This window comes from Salmo salar, chromosome ssa26 (assembly GCF_905237065.1).
Source record: "Salmo salar chromosome ssa26, Ssal_v3.1, whole genome shotgun sequence".
NCBI classification, from domain to species: domain Eukaryota; kingdom Metazoa; phylum Chordata; class Actinopteri; order Salmoniformes; family Salmonidae; genus Salmo; species Salmo salar.
In genome coordinates this window covers 30,872,282-30,897,020 of record NC_059467.1, presented here as the reverse complement: position 1 = coordinate 30,897,020, position 24,739 = coordinate 30,872,282, and the positions used below count along the sequence as shown (strand labels likewise).

Genomic DNA, 24,739 nt, shown 5'->3' with positions numbered 1-24,739 from the left:
TGTTCCTTTTTCAAACACTGTTCTGAGACGTAGGCTACAGCCAAGGAAGTCAGTTTGGGGAGTGGGGGTCAATTTATGCACAAGGAAGTGAAGGTGGACAACAAAAACATGATCTTTGACTGGAATTGCTCATTTCATTCTGGTAGGATAACTTACATTTGCTCAACACAGCAGTTCAAAGAAGGCTTGATAGAGTAATATTTATAGGAATAAATAATGGCACTAATCGTTGTTTATGTTACCATTCCTCCAACCAAATTCATGTTTAAAATAATTGTGTCGCCCACACTTAGTTTAGCCATTGACCCCTCTTGATTATGAATCGTGTCTCCACTATGAACCATAACACCTGAGAGATGGGGTCATGTAACTCTGATCTCCAAAGACAAAATAAGCAGTTATTAAAGCAGACAAATTTAGTCTAATGTTTAAAAGGGATTGTCCTTGGGAGGGGTGTCATATTATCTATGCTGAAGTGTTCTGTCAGTGATACCACACAGTAGAGGAGAGGTGCACGTCAACAAGTCCCTCAAGATAGTGTTCACAATCTGAAGAGGGGCATCAGATTGTGTTATATTCAACAGTGGCATATCATCGAGCTTATAAGTGCCTTGGAGTTCATTCAAAATGGCCACAGGGTAAGAAACGAGTGCTTTGGCATTTCAGCAATCCCCCTCTTCCTCTGTGACAGTTCACAGGTCCAGGGGATTCAGTCACAGCTGTCACACATGGACAGTGGAGGAGGAACCAGAGACCTGTCCAAACACACTGTGATTGGCTGCATGGTATGAACTTATACCCTCAAGTTTACTTTTACCTAAATCATTTCTAGGATATATCTTTATGGGGAAGATAATGAAAAAATGTCTAGTACTTACATTTATAGTACATTTTACTTTACAGTACTCATACGTACAGAACATTGGTTTAAACTTTAGGTGATATGTGTGTGAAAGGTACTGCTCTTGTAGGCCTATACCCCATAAAGGAGAATAACAGAACAACACAAACAATGACATCTTTATATCACCATATCCTTCTGGGTTGGCTCAGCGACATCTACTCAAACAACCTCCTCTTCTTGTCCTCTCTGTTCCTCCCATGTTTTCTTGAGGGGTATTTTAAGGACCGTCTTGTTTGCTCAAGTTGCACCTGTTACATACTGTACATAGGGCTTCAACAAGGGTTCTTCTAAGATCCTTAAAGTTCTTTGAAGAACCTTAGGGTTATTGGCACTGAAAAATGCCCCCAAAAGTTACTTCCAAAAACCCCATAGGAGGTGGGGTTCAGCAAGGAACCTCCTTAGTTCTTGGGGGTTCTTGCAGGTGCCTAACTGCCCAACAAAAACATTTTGATTTGAATTTGAGAAAACAGCAGGTGCAGGCACTTAACTAAACATTTGTAAGATCTCTTCAATTTTGTATGATCTAAATTGTATGATCTAAATTGATAGTTTTATGGTGATACTATCTATCTTTTCATATTTGTGCAAATGGCTGTTTGGCACTTCCTCGCTTTAAAAATTATTTATAAAACAGAAAATGGACACAATTCAGTGGATGTCAGTCAACAAAGAGGTAAGAATATGTTGAAGGCTATAGCTGCATTGGGCGCAGATGCCTGAACTGACAACTTATTTGTGTGTGTCTGTGTCTGCAGGTATACTGACGAGGAGGCACACAAAGGTATGTACAATTGGTATTGGTTTGTCGCATGAATGTTATGCAGATCACATGTAGGCTAACCGTACCTTCTCCACTATGCAATCTGGTTTCCGAGCTGGTCATGAGTGCACCTCAGCCACGCTCAAGGTCCTAAACGATATAACGGCCATCGATAAAAGACAGTACTGTGCAGCCGTCTTCATCGACCTGGCCAAGGCTTTCGACTCTGTCAATCACCGCATTCTTATCGGCAGACTCAATCGCCTTAGCTTCTCAAATGACTGCCTCGCCTGCTTCAAAAACTACTTCTCAGATAGAGTTCAGTGTCAAATCGGAGGGCCTGTTGTCCGGACCTCTGTCAGTCTCTATGGGGGTGCCACAGGGTTCAATTCTTGGGCCGACTCTTTTCTCTGTATACATCAATAATGTCGCTCTTTCTGCTGGTGATTCTCTGATCCACCTGTACGCAGATGACACCATTCTGTATACATCTGGCCCTTCTTTGGACACTGTGTTAACTAACCTCCAAACGAGCTTCAATGCCATACAACACTCCTTCTGAGGCCTCCAACTGCTTTTAAATGCAAGTAAAACTAAGTGCATGCCCTTCAACCGATTGCTGCCCGCACCCTCCCGCCCGAATAGCATCACTACTCTGGACGGTTCTGACTTAGATTGTGGACAACTACAAATACAGTTGATGTCGGAAGTTTACATACACCTTAGCCAAATACATTTAAACTCAGTTTTTCACAATTCCTGACATTTAATTCCAGTAAAAAGTCCCTGACATAGGTCAGTTAAGATCACCACTATTTTAATAATGTGAAATGTGAGAATTGTAGAGAGAATGATTTATTTAATATTTTATTTCTTTCATCACATTCCCAGTGGGTCAGAAGTTTGCATACACTCAATTAGTATTTGGTAGCATTGCCTTTAAATTGTTTAACTTGGGTCAAACGTTTCGGGTAGCCTTCCACAAGCTTCCCACAATAAGTTGGGTGAATTTTGGTCCATTTCTCCTGACAGAGCTGGTGTAACTGAGTCAGGTTTGTAGGCCTCCTTGCTCGCACACGCTTTTTCAGTTCTGCCCACAAATGTTCTATAGGATTGAGGTCAGGGCTTTTTGATGGACATTCAATACCTTGACTTTGTTGTCCTTTAGCCATAACATTGAAAGTATGCTTGGGGTCATTGTCTATTTGGAAGACACATTTGCGACCAAGCTTTAACTTCCTAACTGATGTCTTGAGATGTTGCTTCAATATATCCCCCTAATTGTCCTCCCTCATGATGCCATCTACTTTGTGAAGTGCACCAGTTCCTCCTGCAGCAAAGCACCCCCACAACATGATGCTGCCACCCCTGTGCTTCACGGTTGGGATGGTGTTCTTCAGCTTGCAAGCGTTCCCCTTTTTCCTCCAAACATAACCATGGTCATTATGGCCAAGGAGTTCTATTTTTGTTTCATCAGACCAGAGGACATTTCTCCAAAAAGTACGGTCTTTGTCCCCATGTGCAGTTGCAAAGCGTAGTCTGGCTTTTTTATGGGGGTTTTGGAGCAGTGGCTTCTTCCTTGCTGAGCGGCCTTTCAGGTTATGTCGATATAGGACTCGTTTTATTGTGGATATAGATACTTTTGTACCCGTTTCCTCCAGCATCTTCACAAGGTCCTTCGCTGTTGTTCTGGGATTGATTTGCACTTTTCGCACCAAAGTACGTTCATCTCTAGGAGACAGAATGCGTCTCCTTCCTGAGCGATATGACTGCTAAGTGGTCCCATGGTGTTTATACTTGCGTACTATTGTTTGTACAGATGAACGTGGTACCTTTAGGCGTTTGGAAATTGGTCCCAAGGATGAACCAAACTTGTGGAGGTCTCCAATTGTTTTCTGAGGTCTTGGCTGATTTCTTTTGATTTTCCCATGATGTCAAGCAAAGAGGCACTGAGTTTGAAGGTAGGCCTTGAAATACATCCACAGGTACACCTCCAATTGACTCAAATGATGTCAATTAGCCTATCAGATGCTTCTAAAGCCATTACATAATTTTCTGGAATTTTCCAAGCTGTTTAAAGGCACAGTCAAAGGCACAGTGTATGTAAACTTCTGACCCACTGGAATTGTGATGCAGTGAACTATAAGTGAAATAATCTGTCTGTAAATAATTGTTGGAAAAATGACTTGTGTCATGCACAAAGTAGATGTCCTAACCGACTTCCCAAAACTAGCAGTTTGTTAGTTTGTTAACAAAAAATGTGTGGAGTGGTTGAAAAATGAGTTTTAATTACCCCAACCTAAGTGTATGTAAACTTCCGACTTCAACTGTGTGTATAAAAACCGTTGTCAAAAGTGAACCGTTTTTTATTCACATTTACCACAAAACCAAGGTAGGAATACTTTCACGCACGTTTTGTTAATCAACTGTATAATATATATTCTTGTATTCACAGATTTCACCCTCCCTATACCGCTGATGAATATAACTGGAAACCTGTTCGATCACCATGCACTGCAAAATCCTTCTGGCTATGGATACGAAGGATATCAACACGTTGGGGGTACAGACTTAATACCTAACTCAGTTGCCGGAGAGGAAGGAAACTGCTCAGGGATTTTTTTTGGAGTAACTACAATGTTATTGATCCATCCTCAGTTTGCTCTGTAACTTTAAAACAGTTAAAGTTACAGAGCAAACTGAGGATGGATCAATAACATTGTAGTTACTCCCAAAAAATATTACAAAAGATCTGTTTGCAACAAGGCACTAAAGTAATACTGCAAAAATGTGGCAAAGCAATTAACTTTTTGTCCTGAATACAAAGTGTTGTTTGGTGCAAATCCAATACAACACATTACTGAGTACCACTCTCTATATTTTCAAACATAGTGGCGGCTGCATCATGTTATGGGCATGCTTGTAATCTTTAAGGACTGGGGAGTTTTTCAGGATAAAAAAGTAACAGAATGGAGCTAAGCACAGGACAAATCCTTGAGGAAAAATCCTAATGGAATCCTAGAATTTTTAAAAGAATAAATGTGCAAATGTTGCACAATCCAGGTGTGGAAAGCTCTTAGAGACTCACCCAGAAAGACTCACAGCTGTAATCGCTGCCAAAGGTGCTTCTACAAAGTATTGACTGAGTGGTGTGAATACTTTCATTTCATTTTCAATTAAATTTTCAATAATTTCTAAAAACATGTTTTCACTTTGCCATTATGGGGTATTGTGTATAGATGGGTGAGAAAATGAATCCATTTAGAAAATAAGACTAACATAACAAAATGTGGAATAAGTCAAGGGGTATGAATACTTTCTGAAGGCACTGTATGTACTTTGAAGCAGACTAAAGCATTAGATGAATAGTTTGCAGTGCTCTCTAATGTTCTCCCTGTGGTGTCTGCCCATCTCATTTTATGGCAGGCACTAGACAGGCAGCTGCCATTCTCTTGTTAGCCTGGGTTTTGTCCAACTGTTGCCAGGCACAGCATGCCGCTCATACACACAGATCAAAGACCACATAGACCGCTCATACAGAGATCAGAGAGGCTCAGAGCAGAAGCCATGCTATCCCAGGACATTTGGGGCTAATGGAGACAGATACTAGACACAGATACACAAACACAGTACCTGGCCATCTCATCATAATGCTTTAAAAAGTCTATCCAAGCATCTAGGGCCTCTGAAATCCTGGTCCCAGATCTGTTTGTGCTGTTTAGCCAACTCCAAAATAGCTCAGGGACCAGGCTGGGTCAAAACAAAGTACATGGAATTTAATTTACACAGAGTTAACTTAACTGTGTAAATTCTATTTAGGTATTCTTACTGGGGAAGTGATAAACCCTTTTACTACTGAAGTATCTGACCCTATGATTCTATGGCCCTCCATTACTGGGAACTTGGGATAACATAAAACTTACTGTATCTCTGTCAGTCATGTAATACATGTGCTTCCTTTATGCCTCTAAGCCCATCATAAGTATACCCCTCAATCCCACACCACTGGTCTGACAATAGCATTGTGGTGAGTAGAGTATTCCCAGAATTCTCAGGCTGGTGGGAAGTATGTGGTCCTGTAATGCGGTCGGTTGTACCGCGGTCGTGGGTGAGAGTGTCAGTGTAATGGTCTCTGGTAATAACTATGTGAACCCTACAGACCTCTGGCAGTCCTCTTCATTAACCAGGACTTTCAGGTATTTTGATAAAACATCTTAGCACAATGTGTCAGGTGAAAAGGGGCTTGAAATGCAGTAGACATTGTCTACATTCTCAGAGTAGTACAATTCCACAATGGGATCAACAGCTAAATTGTATTCCTTCCAATGTGCCTGTATTGTAATACATGGGTGCAGAGAGGTTTTCTAACCCCCGCATTTCACTATAGTTTAAGAACTTTGAGAAAGGCAGATGATTTCATCTTCACAATGTCAAGACTAGTTGAACAATTCCTGTTCATTCTTTCACACCATGTGGGTGCTTCGAAAGACAGACCGACACGCTAAACGATTGCTTGACAACAGCTACCCATCTCATATACAATGTGGTTTGGGCAGAGCAGAACCTTGCTACCTCTGAGGTCACCCACCCACAGATAACATCCATGTGTGACGTCTATGTGTAGCTCTGGGTGCAGCATTCAAAAGGGTGACTGCAGCTGGCCTGGGAACGTTATGTCATTGGAGTCTCATTTTCCCTCTGTGGCAGCATGTATGCCAAAGAGTTGGGGTTGGAGGGTGGGAGGATTCTAAGAGTCAGCTTGCCTCAGACAAAAGACAACAGCTGATTCAGGAAGTTTTATTGTGACGACATGTGGCACTATACTCTTCAAAATAAGTGCCTACACTCTTGACTTTTACTTCCCAATACGTTCTAACAGAGAAGTTTCCTTTCAAAACTGATTGAAGGGAACACATTGAACCACATACAGCTCAGGCTTCTCACGTGTCAACAAGATGAGATGTGGAAGGGCGGCCCGCGATACTTGACCATATAAAGCTTGTAGACTATTTTATGGAGCTACACAATTCCAATTGTGAACCAGTAGATTGTCCTACTTCACTGATTTAAAGGATCAGATGGGTGCCATTTTGCTTTCACCTGTCCAGCACCTTGAGATCAGCGATTATAGTATTCAGATTCACCCTTCCTGCCAATAATTCTGGCTATTATCCTGCAGAAGGAGGGAGCAGCTGTGCCAGTGTAATTTACAAATCACCTTCCCCTCAGATTTTAGAGCGGGCCAGAATTCGTACCTGTCTCGGCTCTAACCAACACCAGCTAAATATAGCACAAGGCTCACTGCTGACTCAGAAATACCATCTACCTTCACTGACAGAGGAGCTGCTTAAAGGGACCCTGCCTGAAAAAGTCACCTCTAGAGCAGTAAGTCTATTAAAACCACAGGATCATGTTCTGTTATTGCGCTAGTAGTGCATGTTTCTATGTGCAGGATGTGATGCTAGGATTTGTGATTATTAAAGCGTTACTACAGTATACATGTCAGTAGTCTGTCACAGGCTTTCACCTCATCTTTAAACAACAACTTCTCGGTCATCTGTGACTTGATTTCCAGCTGGCCTGAACCTGAGAATGTAGATTAGTCTAGGAGAAGGCTGCTGGAATCAAACACAATGTTAGCCTGTCCATTCATGATCACACTCCTGTATTCAACAAGAGGTAAAAATACAATTCTGCAGGCCATATTACTTTGAAACCCTTTATTTTCAGTGAATACAAAAAATATGTTTTCTTGTGGCCAGATAAATAGTTTCCATACTGTAGGTCATTGTCACTTAATATCTATCTTTCTTGTAGAACTGCACTTGAATTATCATTGAATTCATTATGGGACAAACACACAGGTATGAACAGTTTCTCCCTACCATTGAAATGTGTCACACTACATTAACAGTGACAGCTATACATCTTAATATCCTTATCACATTTATCCTTAAAAAAAAAACTATTCCTCGTGGCTTAAAAGAAAAAAGAAAATCAATCCATAAAACTTTTGTGAGACAGACCTATTGTCCAGAGTGTGTGGATCCTGTGATTTACTTGTAACATACAATAACCGAGCGACAGACTCCATTCTGCCATACATAGAGTTCAGAAGCATCTTGGTACATGCCCATGGAATGCAGTACAAAAATGTGTTGTCCTCATATATATCGTATACATATACTGATGGTACTTTTTACACAGCGACACATTCGTCTCTGCCCTCAAGGCCATGGGTGCATCAGGCAGAAAGATGGGGACAGAGGTACAGTTTATAGGACAACGCAGTAGTACCTGTGAGGCCGTGTTTTTCATCTCTATGGGACCTAAAAGTCTTGGTAATAGGCTATGACAGGAACAACTCAAGGCCCTACTCATTGATACTGACCACACTCCTTTATCCAGCTAGATAAGTTGTCACAAGCAGACCAGATGCTGTATGAGCTACAAACTAAGGCACTAATGACATAATACTACAAAGACCAGATGCGTGAACTCTGACAGAACTGTAGAGCCTACTGTTACACATCAAAACAGAGTAAAACATGTTTAACATGGACCGTTTGCTGTTTGTTAGGGGTTATTGTCCTTATGTGCAGTTCAGAATACCAATCAGTACGTCGTGTAGATGTATTTTCTGTTCCGAAAATAATAGAACCCAGAAGCCATGCATATGACTGACACGCAAGAGCAGAATTTTACCTCACAATAATTATTTGTTTGCTAACCGACACTCACCGACTGTCCATAAAACTAGTAAAACCAAACACTAGAACCAAACCTGGGTTGTGTTCATTAGGATCTTTTTGTTGTTCTATTGGACAATTCTAGGTAGTCACTCCTCCGTTTTCCTCCTTTTGGTGCATAACGAACACAACCCTGGCAAACAGAAGGTAAATATACTGCAATAGTAGCACTTCCCACTACAGTTACACAAAACACCATTAGAGTAAGAGTGAGACGGATTCAACAGGTGAACAACAACAGGACGTGATCCACTGTAGTGGACCAACAGGCCCCTACGGAGGGATGGGGGACTCTGCCCCGTGTAAGACAGCAGGGGTAACCATCAGAAGCACAGTACATTGTGTATAGTCAACAAAGATTTATCGCTTCACATTCATTCAAGAGGTCTGGGGTGTTACAATATCAGAGCCATTCATTTCAGTTTGCATTATGAGTTATAGATAAATCACGCTTTATCAATGAGAATCTTTTTCCAGATTGCCTGGATGTTTTTTTTAAACTCCTACTTTAATCGTAATACATTTTCAAGACCAGCAGTTGTTTCCTACATTAGTATTTTTTCTTACAGTATCTGAACGGTTTTCAGAGGTGCAGTGTTTGTAGTGTTTGAAAAGATCAAGCAAGAGGTCGCTTCATTACATTGCATGTCAGGAGGCTGTGAGGACACCAACACTGCCCCCTACAGCGCCTTCATAGTATTGCTTCATGAACATCAGTTCCAGCTGTATGGCTCAATATCAACTGTAAACTAATGAGAATAGTAGAGGGAAGGCCAGTTAACGGACTGTCCACGGTCCAGGTTATGCAGGGCTAGGAGATCTGTAGTAGTGGAAGGGATGAGACTAGTTAAGCTTACTGTAAGTGTCAGAGTATCTTAACTTGCTAAACATTTTATTCTGTAGTAACTTTGCCTCCAAATCACAGAAATAATAAAGTACTAGATTGTAATGCATCATAAGTGGTTGTCGTAAAGAGGTCTCTAGCAATTAGCCGCAAATGTAAGCGTTTATCAACACTAGGTACATTTCAGTCTTCAGTGTCAAGAGCACATCTAAACAAGGATTTAAAAAGTGTCCACGCAAGCCGAACGGTCAATGTGACAAAAAATGCTTCCATGAAATAAGATCCATAAGCTATTCTTCAATATGCTCCAAATACCTCAACTGTCTGAATTACTTTGTCTGACAAGGAGGAGAGATTATATATATATATATATATATATGTGTCAAATCAGCCAAGTGTGGAATTTCAAACACTAGTAATATCTATGAAATGCTATCATTTCTGACTTGTCTCATAAAAAAGGAAATTAATAGCAATGTGTGTGTAAATGCCTAACGTACTGTATGCACCTAACATATCACACTCTTCTTCCTTTATGAAAGAAAGTCCGGCCAAAAGGTTAAGACCATGCTAACATCTAGAAATATCCCCTTAGTTTGGAGATTCAATGTCAACACTGGTATCTAATCACATCAGATGTATAGCTCCATAGAGAAAGACATTCAAACTATTAGGATGCACATTTTTCAGCTTGTTCACCTGTTACAAATCCATTGCTTCTAGAGAATACTTTTTTCCGGTGTAGGTTAACTGGCAGGTCATGCAGGGTAATAGACCATTACAAGCCAAGTCATGTCATAGTGGTAGTAGACAACTCCTGGTAGTTAAAGACCCCTGCAGGTGTAGTAGACAGTGGCTATCCATGTCCCATTCTGGGCTTGACCCCACTGGTTGAGTGGACACATTAAAAGGCCAACTTAACCTTGTTGCACACTGAGAAAGTCAATTTGGCCCACCGCTCGTGTGTGTGGTAACATACAACATATACATGCACAGGTACAAATGCACTCAAACACACACACACACACACACACACACACACACACACACACACACACAGCAGCAGCATGGCAATGCAGCAGGGTATAGCTCAGTTCTCGTCCTCCCGTAGTTCACTGGGTAAGAACTTGTACTGCTGCTGTCTGATCTGAGACAGCTTCTTCCTGGCCTCCTCCAGCTCTCTCTCCTTCCTCAGCATCTCCTCCTGGGCTGCTATGATCTGGACACAGAATAGAACGGGCACCAGTTAGTACACAACACCTAGCTAATTAACACTAGGATAGAACAGGCACCAGTTACTACACAACACCTAGCTAATTAACACTAGGATAGAACAGGCACCAGTTAGTACACAACACCTAGCTAATTAACACTAGGATAGAACAGGCACCAGTTACTACACAACACCTAGCTAATTAACACTAGGATAGAACAGGCACCAGTTACTACACAACACCTAGCTAATTAACACTAGGATAGAACAGGCACCAGTTACTACACAACACCTGATTCAAACCAGCCTGTACAACATACTGTACAGTGCTGTCAGCTCCTGATAACTGCTTGGAGTTGTTCTTAATGTGTCCACTTACAGAACTGAAAGGCTTGACAAGAGTAAATCTGGTTTGAAAAGTCTACATGTCACTGTGGAGTCTGCCAGAGCCCTGAAGTCTCACCTGAGCGATTCCTCCCACAAACTTGGTCTTGACCACCACATTGTCATCGTCTGCCTTGTGGAACGCTGCTTTCTGGGCCGCTCGGACCAGGTTGTCCGACGCCCTCTTTACTGCATTACCAGCAGCCTTTGGGAGGACAGTCCATCAATATCATACCACATAACATGTTACAACTATTACACAATGCTAATCACAAGATGTGTGTTTGTGGGGTTACACTGAATTCCAAATTGACCCCGAGCCCCGTCTCCCCCTGCACCCCTCCAGATCTGAAACAATTAGATAGGCGTGTAAGATCTACAGGAGTGCCTAGGAGGCAAGGGGCAATTTGTTACTCATCATCCTAGTACCTGTAGTCTCCTCATGGCCTCAGAGTCCTGGTCAGCTTTAACCTTACAGGCCACTAGGAGCTGGGCTGTGGAGGCTGCCACCTGCTTGGCTGACGAGATCAGCTTCTCCTCACTGGCTTGGCCCTGGACCGAGGCGTTAGCTGCCTCACACAGGTTACTGGTGGCTGCTGCTACCATCCTGGCCTGTAGGAGAGAACACAGAGAGAACGCTTCATATACATTTCAAAGATGCAATCCTTTAGAATTAATGATGTGTTCATTCCAGCTCTTCAAAAAAGGATTGACAAACGTTATTCAGCGGCTTTATTTAGATTGTGTGTGTAGGTGTGTGTACGTACCGCTGAGATGAGACCCTGGGACCACTGACCATCATCCACTGCGTTAGCTGGAATAGAGCCCACCTTGCCCTGAGCCACCAGCTCTCTCTGGGCAGCTGAAGCAGACTTGACCAGGGCACTGGTAGCTGCAGCGATGGACTTAGCTGCTTCCAGGATCTGCTCCTCAAAGTCCAGCGTTTCATCTGCTTGCTGAAGGGGAGACGAGACAGTCACAACTCAGACGTCTCACAGGAAGAGACAAAGATAGGCAGCAATCATATTACATGGCAAACGGAATGGTTTTGATGTTGGAGTTTTAGAGTAAAGCTGTTCAAGTCTTTCAATTTCAAAATAGTTCACTGACAGATTTGTTTACAAATCCGTACTGTCTGCACTACAGAAACTTCTCAGTAACATCTGTTATTTGGGGCAAACTAAACGAAATAAGAACACAAAACACTTACAACTATTCTATGCCAAGTCATTCCAAGATTAGACCAGTCCCTCTCACACACAGTCTGTAGACAGGGCGGGACACTGTAGAAATATGTTTGATATATAGTTGGATTGAATAACAACCTAATATATCAAACATATCAGACAGAGGCCTGCAGAGAAGGCTTCCAGGGTTTATACTCTGACCAGAGGAGTACTTCTACAGTATATAGGGACAGATGGGCTACAACTAGAACTACAGGACAGGAGGGAGAGAGAGGGTGAAAGAAAGAGAGGGAGAGAGAAAGAGAGGGAGAGCAGGAGTGAGAAGGAAGGGAGGAACAGAAGGGTTAGAATCACAGACAGCAGGAAGGGGAGGGAGAAAGGGATTGAAAGAGGAAACGAGTGAAGGAGGGAGAGAGGAGGTAGCGGTGAGCAGAAGGTCAAAGTCAGAATAGAGTAGGGGGTTCCTCCTGAACAACGTACATGATATCAGCTACAGACAGACTGATAGTCTGGTAAACAGACCAAAGTACATATAGACGGGTGTACATACAGGTGTACAAACATGAATAAATCCAGAGACAGAGGTTGCCACTACTTTCACTGTATGTGAGGAGAGACAATACAAGTATTAGACATTCAAATAGTGAATAGAGCATCACCCTATGGATCTAACACTGACTCACGGCGACTGAACACCACAGAATCTGAGTGTCAAAACTGATGCGACACGGTCTCTAAACAGACAGCCAAACACAAACACCAACAAAGAGACAAGCACCAAGACAAAATTACTGACAGGATTGTCATTCTTGCTCCAACTTATGCATCCCATTTATGTTATTAGTGTAGAAATTGGGGGTTAAAAATACCCATGTGGCTTGTGAGGTACGTTGTGGGTGGTGTAGTGTCCTACCTTGGGCTTGGCTCTGGGTTTCAGCTGCTCCAGTTTCTTAGCCGCTGCTTCGATGGACGCTGCCGCCCCCAACAGCTCTGTCTCTGCTATCACTGTGGGGTCCTCTGGGTCCACCCACTCTGTGCCTGAAACACACACACAGTGAGTTACCACACACACAGCAGTGTATGAACAGAGCACGCCTCACAATATGGAGACCACAGAGACAGAACAAACGCCACATGACACGGCATGCACAGCAAATTAAGTGTGTTTAAGATTGAATCGCAATTATCTTATCAGTGACATTAAATACGCAAATGAAGAGCATCCACACTGCAATGGACATGGTGATGAGCATTTCACCATGTCTTTATGGTGAGATGGAAACTAAAATGAAGAGCATCCACACTGCAATGGCCAGGGTGATGAGCATTTCACCATGTCTTTATGGTGAGATGGAAACTAAAATGAAGAGCATCCACACTGCAATGGCCAGGGTGATAAGCATTTCACCATGTCTTTATGGTGAGATGGAAACTAAAATGAAGAGCATGATGGATGGATGGGGATATTGTTAGACTAACGGGCCTGTAAAGAGGGACAAATCAACAACGAATCTCAATGGAATGGTCGGCCCTGAATCACAACTGGTTACATTCTTAACTTACCTCCATCTGTGGCAAAGAAGGCAGGAACAGACTGTTAATAGAACACTCTGGATACATACAGTATATATGCTAAATGATCATTACTGTCCTATATTATGAACCAGGTGTACAGTAGTTCAGTGAAGTGTCTTCTCACCTTTCATGGCCTCAGCAGTCTGGATGAGTTCAGTAACAGCCCCAGCAACACGTTTAGAGTAGAACACCAGCTGCTGCTTCTGCTCTGCTGTAGGCCCCTGGAGGACCTGTTGATACACACAGAGTAGAGGTGGTTCAGGAAAACATCCCCATCATCACTATTATCACACCCACCCCCACCCAACCTACCAGCAGCACATGCTCCAGTAGGTCAATGTAACCTGTGGTGCACTCTGTCCCGTAGAGCAGCGCTCTGCTCCGTACGTCCTTGTTCACCTCCTGGTGGTAAGCTGCTTGCTGAGGGACACAGACACACAGTGTTAGGAGTCAGATGTTCCACTTTCCAGGTGGTCAGTATGGATGAGATGAGGAGTAATATCAATATCTGTTCTTCCTCTAACATCTACAACGTTTAGGGCCTAGGGACGATCACAACCTTGCATATAGTCAGCATGTTGAAAATGGCTGTGCTGGTCAGGGTTTAAGTATACAGGATAGGAGGGTAGGGGACAGAAGGTAGGGGGCATCTTCCCTAGTAAGGAGTATTGATCAGAACCTTGCATGTGGTCAGCATGTCGAAGATGGCCTTGCGACTCAGGTTAGCTGTGGAGATCACATCCTCCTGTCGTGCAGAGTTCCCAGCCGCCACTGCTTTGGCTGTTGCCGTGGTGATGCCCTTGGTCATGCGGATGAACTCTTCAGGCGTGGTCGACTTCTCCGGGACGTCTTTAGACTGGAACACCTGAAGAAACACAACACTCAATATGTTCTTAAAAACCTCACTGATTTAATATATCAAACAGCTCTCCATGTAATGTTGAATTGTACAGCCGTGTGCAGTACCACCTAACAGGGCTATATCCTATAATGACCTAACACACAACAGGCATACTAATGTGTCCCAATGTGGCAACACTGGTTGTTGAGTTAACTCTGGGTGATCTTATTGATCCCATGGTAATATCCGTGTTTGATCAAGGCTCTAGTTGTAGCTGCACTAGGAGGCTGTCCTGAGGGGAAACTGATAAAGCTAAGAGCTGGAACCACAAACTAATGGAGATCTGTGGTCCTCTGTCAGTTAAAGATAAGGATAGCAGGGAAAACACAGGGCCTGGGCCGTTCTAGAGTTCAGAGCTCATCTAGTGACGAGTATATAAACCGTTATGGTTGATGATTCAATATGTCAATGCTTTTATAGTATGTATCTAATAAAGCATTTCCAGCTTAGCTTGAGGACATGTTTAGGTCACAAAGCATAAATGAGAGAGCATGTCCATTGTCATCATCCTAATCAAGTCATTGATTAAATAAATCACTTTATAGATGACTGCTTACCGTGAGTTCCTGTTTAATACATTCAATGGTGGCCTCCAGGGCCCTGGTCCCCCGCGTGGCCTCGTCCTCCACAGCCTTCACCGTCTTCAGCAGGGACGTCACGTTGGTCACCATCACCTGGTGGGTTACCAGAGGGGGGACAATGGGGAGACAGGTCCAAGGATGTCAGTGAGAGAGACATCTTGCCTTTGGTGGGCGGAGAGAGTACCCTTTTTTTCTGTTGACAGTTTGCGTGTGCTGTTGGTATTATTATGTACGTAAACACCATATGGAACTGAAAGACGGGGAGCACAACAGCCATCAACATGAACCACAGCACTGCAGTTTGAGCTGAAATTAATATAAGCCATAATCTACCTGTTATCTACTGTTTGTCTACCTCAGGGATTGGAGAAGGTCCAAAAGCAGGTTAAAAGGAGTTCCCTGGATTACTATGACTACGTCCCAAATGGTATCCTATTCCCTATATAGTGCACTACTTTTAACCAGGGCCCCAAGTAGAGCACTATATAGGGAATAGGATACCATTTGGGACACAGCCCATCAGTCTGTTAAACTACATTTCCACCACATGCGCTAGGTAGGTAGTGGCTAACAGTGATTTTAGATCTCGCTTCCTTTCCACTTGGCTGGGTTATTGACAAGTGCTGGATGAGATTAGAGCATGGCGAGAAAGATGGTATGTTGATTAATGGCTAGGCCTAAAGGAGGGGGAGGAAATCTGCTGCTATGGCACACAACGACAGCATGCCTTCATCTGGTGTACTGGAAGCGCTCACCAGAACACCCTTTACGCACATATCAGACTGAGGAGGCATCCCGTTCACTTCTGCCATGTTTCTGGGGGACAACTGGGCGTAGATTACAAGATTTAATCTTACAATATTTTATTTCAGAGCACTAGACATAGTTCAAACAGAATTTGGCGGTTGCCCGGACACAGATTAAGCCTAGTGCTGGACTAAAAATCACTCTGTCAAGAAGATGTATAATAAGCTACAGCCAGGAGGGATGATGATGCAACAATGCCTGTTAGAGACAGCGGCCTTAGAGTCCTCCATGGGTCTCACTGGGTCTCCTACCTTGGCAGCACTCTTCAGCTGGTACATGGACGGGTCGTCTGCAGCCTTGCCCGCAGCACACTTAGTGGCTCCTATGAGCTCAGCCAGGGCCTTGGCCACGTCTTTCACTGCGTTGATCAGAACCACCTATACAGAACACACACACATCATCAGCTTATTAAGGACACAATCTGGGGTCGAGTCCATCCCAGGTTGGATACATCAATAGGTCCCCCTAAATAGCTACAGTACTTCCTACTTTTAATAGCAGTCTCTTTGAAGAAAGGAAAGTTGCAGTAGGCCTATGTTTCATTAATTAAAAACAGTCTAAAATGGTACAGTAATTCTGTCCACTAAGGACTGTTTTGGGAACAGAAGATGTCACCTAAAATGAATAATTGGTCACCTGTGTCTCTGGGTCGTCAGAGCCGATGCTGGCGGCGCCCAGTTTGACCACGTCAGTGAGCTGTGTGATGGTCTTAGCTGAGGACTGGGCAGCTTGGGCCAGTCTGTCCTGACCGGACGCTGCTCCAGACACCAACATCTTAGTGTCCTCCACCAGAGCCTTCGCTGTCTTCAATATGTTCTCCCTGGGAGGGGGTGCGGGGAGAGGGAGGAGAGAGACGGACAGACAAAGAGAGGCGGTCAAATCTCTAAACTTCTGCAGGTGTTACCATGGGTAAACATTACGTTTTTTTTTTATTCCAATGGTCTTATTAATACCATCCTGCTATGCGATGACCCTCCACCAACACATCAAAACTCTTAACCCACACAAAACGATAGCTCTTAACACTAGAACCCTAAAGCAGTCATTTTGACAGCTCATTATCTTTTTTGTTTTTATTACTCTGCCATTAACTCTTTCCCACTCCGTCCTTGACTTTCCTAAATAAGTCTAAAAACACACTGCCGTTGTTAGAATCGTAATATCACAAACAGAACTGGTGTAATAACCAGTTATAGGAGGGCATGTCATTTTTTTGAATGGTTTTTCCCCCTTGCCCCTCCTCCTCCCAACAGTAGGCCCTGCTCTGCTCCTCCTCCCAACAGTAGGGCCTGCTCTGCTCCTCCTCCCAACAGTAGGGCCTGCTCTGCTCCTCCTCCCAACAGTAGGGCCTGCTCTGCTCCTCCTCCCAACAGTAGGGCCTGCTCTGCTCTGCTCCTCCTCCCAACAGTAGGGCCTGCTCTGCTCTGCTCCTCCTCCCAACAGTAGGGCCTGCTCTGCTCTGCTCCTCCTCCCAACAGTAGGGCCTGCTCTGCTCTGCTCCTCCTCCCAACAGTAGGGCCTGCTCTGCTCTGCTCCTCCTCCCAACAGTAGGGCCTGCTCTGCTCTGCTCCTCCTCCCAACAGTAGGGCCTGCTCTGCTCTGCTCCTCCTCCCAACAGTAGGGCCTGCTCTGCTCTGCTCCTCCTCCCAACAGCAGGGCCTGCTCTGCTCTGCTCCTCCTCCCAACAGTAGGGCCTGCTCTGCTCCTCCTCCCAACAGTAGGGCCTGCTCTGCTCCTTCTTCCGACAGTTGAAAGTGGAGTCCCAAGTTTAAACTGAACCTAAACTCATTTCACACACACAACAGATGAAATAAATGAAGTATGATGTGGAAAAGGGGTGAGTTGATGAGCGAGGGGAAGCGAAAGAAGCTTACTAATGTAATCACCAATTGTGAATTAAGAACAGGGAGGGCCATTATATTGTATTGATCCATTCTGATCATCATTGTTGTATATCAGTACAACAAATCCAACCAGCCTTATGAGACTACTCTGGCCTACTTGGAGGACGCTACACAGCGAGAGCGTAATTGTTGAACGGCTTTCAATCTTTGGGAAAATATCCACATCTCGCAGCAGGAACTAGTTTCAGAGAATGTGGTGATGAGGCTTGTGGAACTTTACGTTAGCAAGTGGTGATGAGGCTTGTGGAACTTTACGTTAGCAAGGGGAGAACTGTCACCACGGACAATTTCTTCACTTCACTGTCATTGGCGAACAAGTTGCTTGCAAAGAAAACAAGTATGGCAGGCACCATAAACAAACAGACGGGAGCACCCTTCCTCTGCGCAAAATAAGGCACCTGCACAGCCGTTGTACTCAACAACAGTGCTGGAGAATGACAAGACAACGGGACACAAGCAAGAGAAAACCGGACACTATTACGCACTACAACGAAACAAAGGTATGTCCAAGTGTGTCAAGCATGTGAAAGTTAAGAAAATCGTGTCAACTGTTAGGACAAGGGATAATAGCTAAATGAAATCCTACTGATGAAGTACGAGCTGACAATAATTGTTTATTTTTGACTACTGTCATATTAACACATATTCATTGTAATGTCATTATTGCTGTTGTGCCAAGTTTCACTATTTATCGAGACCACTACTACTGATGTTGTCATCATTTGACCCTACTTCTAATGATGTTCAGGCTACTGATGTTGTCATGTTTTGACACTACTTCTAATGATGTTCAGGCTACTGATGTTGTCATCATTTGACCCTACTTCTAATGATGTTCAGGCTACTGATGTTGTCATGTTTTGACCCTACTTCTAATGATGTTCAGGCTACTGATGTTGTCATCATTTGACCCTACTTCTAATGATGTTCAGGCTACTGATGTTGTCATGTTTTGACCCTACTTCTAATGATGTTCAGGCTACTGATGTTGTCATGTTTTGACCCTACTTCTAATGATGTTCAGGCTACTGATGTTGTCATGTTTTGACCCTACTTCTAATGATGTTCAGGCTACTGATGTTGTCATGTTTTGACCCTACTTCTAATGATGTTCAGGCTACTGATGTTGTCATGATTTGACCCTACTTCTAATGATGTTCAGGCTACTGATGTTGTCATGTTTTGACCCTACTTCTAATGATGTTCAGGCTACTGATGTTGTCATGTTTTGACACTACTTCTAATGATGTTCAGGCTACTGATGTTGTCATGTTTTGACCCTACTTCTAATGATGTTCAGGCTACTGATGTTGTCATCATTTGACCCTACTTCTAATGATGTTCAGGCTACTGATGTTGTCATGTTTTGACACTACTTCTAATGATGTTCAGGCTACTGATGTTGTCATGTTTTGACACTACTTCTAATGATGTTCAGGCTACTGATGTTGTCATCATTTGACCCTACTTCTAATGATGTTCAGGCTACTGATGTTGTCATCATTTGACCCTACTTCTAATGATGTTCAGGCTACTGATGTTGTCATCATTTGACCCTACTTCTAATGATGTTCAGGCTACTGATGTTGTCATGTTTTGACCCTACTTCTAATGATGTTCAGGCTACTGATGTTGTCATCATTTGACCCTACTTCTAATGATGTTCAGGCTACTGATGTTGTCATGTTTTGACCCTACTTCTAATGATGTTCAGGCTACTGATGTTGTCATCATTTGACCCTACTTCTAATGATGTTCAGGCTACTGATGTTGTCATGTTTTGACCCTACTTCTAATGATGTTCAGGCTACTGATGTTGTCATGTTTTGACCCTACTTCTAATGATGTTCAGGCTACTGATGTTGTCATCATTTGACCCTACTTCTAATGATGTTCAGGCTACTGATGTTGTCATGTTTTGACCCTACTTCTAATGATGTTCAGGCTACTGATGTTGTCATCATTTGACCCTACTTCTAATGATGTTCAGGCTACTGATGTTGTCATCATTTGACCATGCGTATTTTGACCCTACTTCTTGGTGGTTGGGGTATTTTCTTTTGTCTTTCTAAAAATAAGCTGTTACCATGTTCCTATGCATATGCTTTCTGTTTCATAGTTGTAACAAAGCACTTCACAAATAAAATGTATTCAAAACTAGAATTTTTGCGTTTGAGCATTACAGTAAAGGAAAATGCTACTGTGTAATTTGAAATAAAATACAAATCGGATTATCATGTTACCCAAGGCCTTCATAAACACAACCAAATGATCATTTTTGCTATAACATGAAATATATTAATTACACTGTTAGAATGTTGCAGTCAAAATGACTGCTCATTAGCTTGAAGGGGGTCCATAGATGCCAAGCGGTTCTAGTGTTAAAAAGATGACATCATTCAACCTTCAGAGGTTTCCATATCAAAGGTTGATCTTTGTCAGAGCATCTGCGGAGGCAGGGGTCAGGTAAGGTACAGTACGTCTGAAGTGTTTAATAGAAGTGTTTGGTCTGAAGTACTGAGCGACTTCCTCTCCTCCCAGTCTGAATGATTTGTAGTGTGACTCCAGTCCAGACACTTCCTCCTGCCTGATCACTAGGTTATATGTCTTCCAGTCACTGAGTGCAGGGGCGGAGGTTGGCCTAAGGCGGCGGTTGGCCAAGTGTCTGAGGGTTTTCCCTCCACCTGTACTTGATTGATTAATTAAGGTCACTGATTAGTAAGGAAGTCCCCTCACCTGGTTGTCTAGGTCTTAATTGAAAGGAAAAACCAAAAACGTGCAGACACTCAGACTCCGTGGAATGAGTTTGACACCCCTGGCCTAAGGCCTGATTCCAGCTGTCTCTGTCACACACAACCTTGAGGGTGGATACAATTCAGTCCCATTCAAAATCTTATTTTCCCTAACCCGTACTCAATGTAAATAGTCTGGGTGGCCATTTGATTAGTTCAGTTGGTCAGCAGTCTTATGGCTTGGGGGTAGAAGCTGTTAAGGAGCCTTTTGGTCCTAGACTTGGCGAACCGGTACCACTTGCCGTGCGGTAGCAGAGAGAACAGTTCATGACTTTGTTGCCAGGAGTCTGACAATTCTTTGGGTCTTCCTCTGACACGCCTAGTATATAGGTCCTGATGTCAGGAAGCTTGGCCACAGAGATGTACTGGGCCGTACGCACTACCCTCTGTAGCGCCTTCCGGTCAGATGCCGAGCAGTTGCCATACAGTGATGCAACCGGTCAGGATGCAGCTGTAGAAATTTGAGAATGTGGGGACCCATGCCAAATCTTTTCAGTCTCCTGAGGGGGAAAAGGTGTTGTCGTGCCCTCTTCACAACTGTCTTGGTGTGTTTGGACCATTATAGTTTGTTGGTGATGTGGACACCAAGGAACTTGAAACTCTCGACCCGCTCCACTACAGCCCCGTCAATGTTAATGGGGGCCTGTTCGGCCCTCCTTTTCCTGTAGTCCACGGTCAGCTCCTCTGTCTTGCTCACATTGAGAGGTTGTTGTCCTGACACCACACTGACAGGTCTCTAACCTCCTCCCTATAGGCTGTCTCATCGTTGTCGGTGATCAGGACTACCACTGTTGTTTCATCAGCAAACGTAATGATGGTGTTGGAGTCGTGCTTGGCCACGCAGTCGTGGGTGAACAGGGAGTACAGGAGGACGCAGCCGAGGGTCATTGTCAGAAAGTCCAGGATCCAGTTGCAGAGGGAGGTGTTAGTCCCAGGGTCCTTAGCTTAGAGATGAGCTTTGTGGGAACTATGGTGCTGAACGCTGAGCTGTAGTCAATGAACAGCATTCTCACATAGGTGTTCCTTTTGTCCAGGTGGGAAAGGGCAGTGTGGAGTGCGATTGAGATTGCGTCATCTGTGGATCTGTTGAGGCGGTATGCGAATTGGGGTGGGTCTAGAGTTTCTGGCATGATGGTGTTGATGTGAGCTATGACTAGCCTTTCAAAGCACTTCATGGCTCCCAACGTGAGTGCTACGGGGCAGTAGTCATTTAGGCAGGTGACCTTCGCTACCTTGGGCACAGGCACTATGGTGGTCTGTTTTAAACATGTAGGTATTACAGACTTGGCCAGGAAGAGGTTGAACATGTCAATGAAGACACTTGCCAGTTGGTCCGCGCATGCTTTGAGTACAAGTCCTGGTAATCCATCTTTGTTCTGTATTGACGCTTTGCCTGTTTGATGGTTCGTCTTTCCCGAACCCAAAAACCTAACCTTAACCCTAAAACTAACCCGAGCACTAACCCTTAATGTAATTCTAACCCTAACCCTAATTCTAACTCTAAACCCCCTAGAAATAGCACTTGACCTTGTGGGGACTAACAAAATGTCCCCAGTTACTCAAATTTTTGTTTCATTACTATTCTTGTAGGGATACACAGACCTGTGGTCAGCGAAGGACTCGTCATTCTCTGCGTTGAGTGTGCCAGCGGAGGCGAACATGATGGTGGTGTCCAGGTCAGCGATGATGCCAGATACAGCACTGGCAGCTGTGATGCAGGCCTGAGTGCCCTTATTACCAGCCTGTAGGGCCGACAGCACCATCGACACCTGGGGAGACACACAGACAAACTGCTCAGTTTGATACATCCAGAGAGACACACGCAGAGACAACACACACTGAGGACTCCTGTAGGAGCCACAAACAAACAATCACAGATCACAGCCTCCATTGACACTGGGCTAGATCAGAGAAAGGAGTTGGTGTGACTGTCGGTGTGTTTCTCTTGTTGGTGTGTGATTGCTACAGGACTCGTGTTGCAGGAGGTGGTGGTTTTTGCAGTGTTTTATGGTTGTGCTCTTGTCTTCTTTTGTTTTCTTTCACTGCAGTGCTCTCACAGATGTATTGATGTGTTGGTCTAATGTCTATCCATATCAGATGCAGACCATAGGAACTAGAGAACCCGTCCAGTCAAAATGACAGCTACATGGCACGCTGATTTCCTCTGCTACCTACTCAGCTGAGAGAACATTTGGCAAATCAGAGAGCGGGCGAGCGAGCGCCAGACCGAGCGAGTGAGCGAGCGAGCGAGCGCCAGACAGACAGAGCGAGCGAGCGAGCGAGCGCCAGACAGACAGAGCGAGCGAGCGAGCGCCAGACAGACAGAGAGCGAGCGAGCGCCAGACAGACAGACAGGCGAGAGAGCGAGCGAGCGCCAGACAGACAGAGCGAGCGAGAGAGCGAGCGAGCGCCAGACAGACAGAGCGAGAGAGCGAGCGAGCGCCAGACAGACAGAGCGAGAGAGCGAGCGAGCGCCAGACAGACAGAGCGAGAGAGCGAGCGAGCGCCAGACAGACAGAGCGAGCGAGCGCCAGACAGACAGAGCGAGAAGCGAGCGAGCGAGCGAGCGCCAGACAGACAGAGCGAGAGAGCGAGCGAGCGCCAGACAGAGACAGAGCGAGAAAGCGAGCGAGCGGCAGCGCCAGACAGAACAGAGCTGAGAGAGCGAGCGCCAGACAGACAGAGCGAGAGAGCGAGCGAGCGCCAGACAGACAAAGCGAGAGAGCGAGCGCCAGACGAGACAAGAGCGAGAGGCGCCAGACAGACAGAGCGAGAGAAGCGAGCGAGCGCCAGACAGACAGAGCGAGACGAGCGGCGACAGACAGAGCGAAAGCGGCGACAGAGAGAGCGAGCGACAGAGAGAGAGAGCGACAGAGAGCGAAAGCGAGCGACAGAAAGCGAGCGGCGACAGAGAAAGCGGCGGCGACAGAGAGAGCGAAGCGGCGACAAAGCAGCGACAGAGCGGCGACAGAAGCGAGCGACAGAGCGACGACAGAGCGAGCGACAGAGCGACAAGCGGCGACAAGCAGCGACAGACAAGCGAAGCGAGCGGCGACAGCCAGAGAGCGAGAGCGGCGACAGCCAGAAAGCGAGAGAAGCGGCGACAGCCAGGAGAGAGCGAAGGCGAGAGAGCGGCGACAGCCAGAGAGAGAGAGAGAGAGCGAGAAGCGAGCGACAGCAGAGAGAGAGAGAGAGAGCGAGAGCGAGCGACAGCCAGAAGAGAGAGAGAGAGAGAAAGCGGCGACAGCCAGAGAGAGAGAGAGAGAGAGAGAGCGACGACAGCCAGAGAGAGAGAGAGAAAGCGGCGACAGCCAGAGAGAGAGAGAGAGCGAGCGACAGCCAGAGAGAGAGAAAGCGGCGACAGAGAGAGAGAGAGAGCGAGCGACAGCCAGAGAGAGAGAGCGCCAGACAGACAGAAGAGAGAAAGCGGCGGCAGGCGAGACAGACAGAGCGAGAAAGCGAGCGAGCGAGCGCCAGACAGACAGAGCGAGAAAGCGAGCGGCAGAGACGGAGCGACAGAAAGCGAAAGCGAGCGACGCCAGAGAGACGAAGCGAGAAAGCGGCGCCAGACAGAGACAAGCGAGAGAGCGACAGCGCAGACAGAACAAGCGAAAGCGGCGGCGCGAGACAGACAGAGCGAGAAGCGAAGGAGACGAACGAGCGAAGAGCGCCAGACAGACAAAGCGGGGAAGCGAGCGAGCGCCAGACAGACAGAGCGGCGGAGAGAGCGACGAGCGACAGACAGACAAGCGAGCGAGCGACAGAGACAGAAGCGAGCGACAGAGAGAGAGCGGCGACAGAGAAGCGAGCGACAGGAGAGAGAGAGCGACAGAGAAAGGGCGAGCGACAGAGAGAGAGAAGCGCGACAGAAGACAAGCGGCGACAGAGAGACAAGCGGCGACAGAAGCGAACGACAAAGCGGCGACAGAGCGAAAGCGACAAAAGCGAACGACAAGCGAGCGACAAAGCGGCGACAGACAAGACGAAGGCGAGCGACAGCCAGAAAGCGGAAAGCGGCGACAGAGAGAAGAGGAGAGAGAGAAGGCGACAGCCAGAGAGAGAGAGAGAAAGCGAAGCGAGCGACAGCCAGAGAGAAGAGAGAAAGCGAGAAGCGGCGACAGCAAAGAGAGAGAGAGCG

General features: G+C 45.2%; 1 protein-coding gene and 1 long non-coding RNA gene across 5 annotated transcripts in view; one reads left to right on the top strand and one right to left on the bottom strand.

Moving 5' to 3' along the window:
• Window positions 1-7: 7 nt before the first annotated feature.
• Window positions 8-4,315, top strand: LOC106587621 (uncharacterized). The gene is made up of 4 exons (XR_001324471.2): window positions 8-142; window positions 692-785; window positions 1,660-1,685; window positions 4,120-4,315. It is a non-coding gene; the product is annotated as an uncharacterized lncRNA (long non-coding RNA).
• Window positions 4,316-7,369: 3,054 nt separating this feature from the next.
• LOC106587616 (talin-2) overlaps window positions 7,370-24,739 on the bottom strand; it is a 130,352-nt gene continuing 112,982 nt past the window's right edge. For 2 of the 4 annotated variants that reach the window (XM_045709029.1, XM_045709028.1), the window contains 13 exons: window positions 22,204-22,370; window positions 16,542-16,725; window positions 16,157-16,282; window positions 15,854-15,925; window positions 15,075-15,191; window positions 14,296-14,481; window positions 13,929-14,036; window positions 13,741-13,846; window positions 12,955-13,079; window positions 11,622-11,810; window positions 11,284-11,466; window positions 10,934-11,059; window positions 7,370-10,476 (listed from right to left, as the gene is read on the bottom strand). In XM_045709029.1, coding sequence (XP_045564985.1) covers window positions 10,348-10,476; window positions 10,934-11,059; window positions 11,284-11,466; window positions 11,622-11,810; window positions 12,955-13,079; window positions 13,741-13,846; window positions 13,929-14,036; window positions 14,296-14,481; window positions 15,075-15,191; window positions 15,854-15,925; window positions 16,157-16,282; window positions 16,542-16,725; window positions 22,204-22,370 — 1,818 coding nt within the window. In that variant the 3' untranslated portion in view covers window positions 7,370-10,347. Of the gene's footprint in view, window positions 10,477-10,933; window positions 11,060-11,283; window positions 11,467-11,621; window positions 11,811-12,954; window positions 13,080-13,572; window positions 13,611-13,740; window positions 13,847-13,928; window positions 14,037-14,295; window positions 14,482-15,074; window positions 15,192-15,853; window positions 15,926-16,156; window positions 16,283-16,541; window positions 16,726-22,203; window positions 22,371-24,739 lie in introns of those variants that run through there. The other 2 variants (XM_045709030.1, XM_045709031.1) reach the window with 2 other exon arrangements.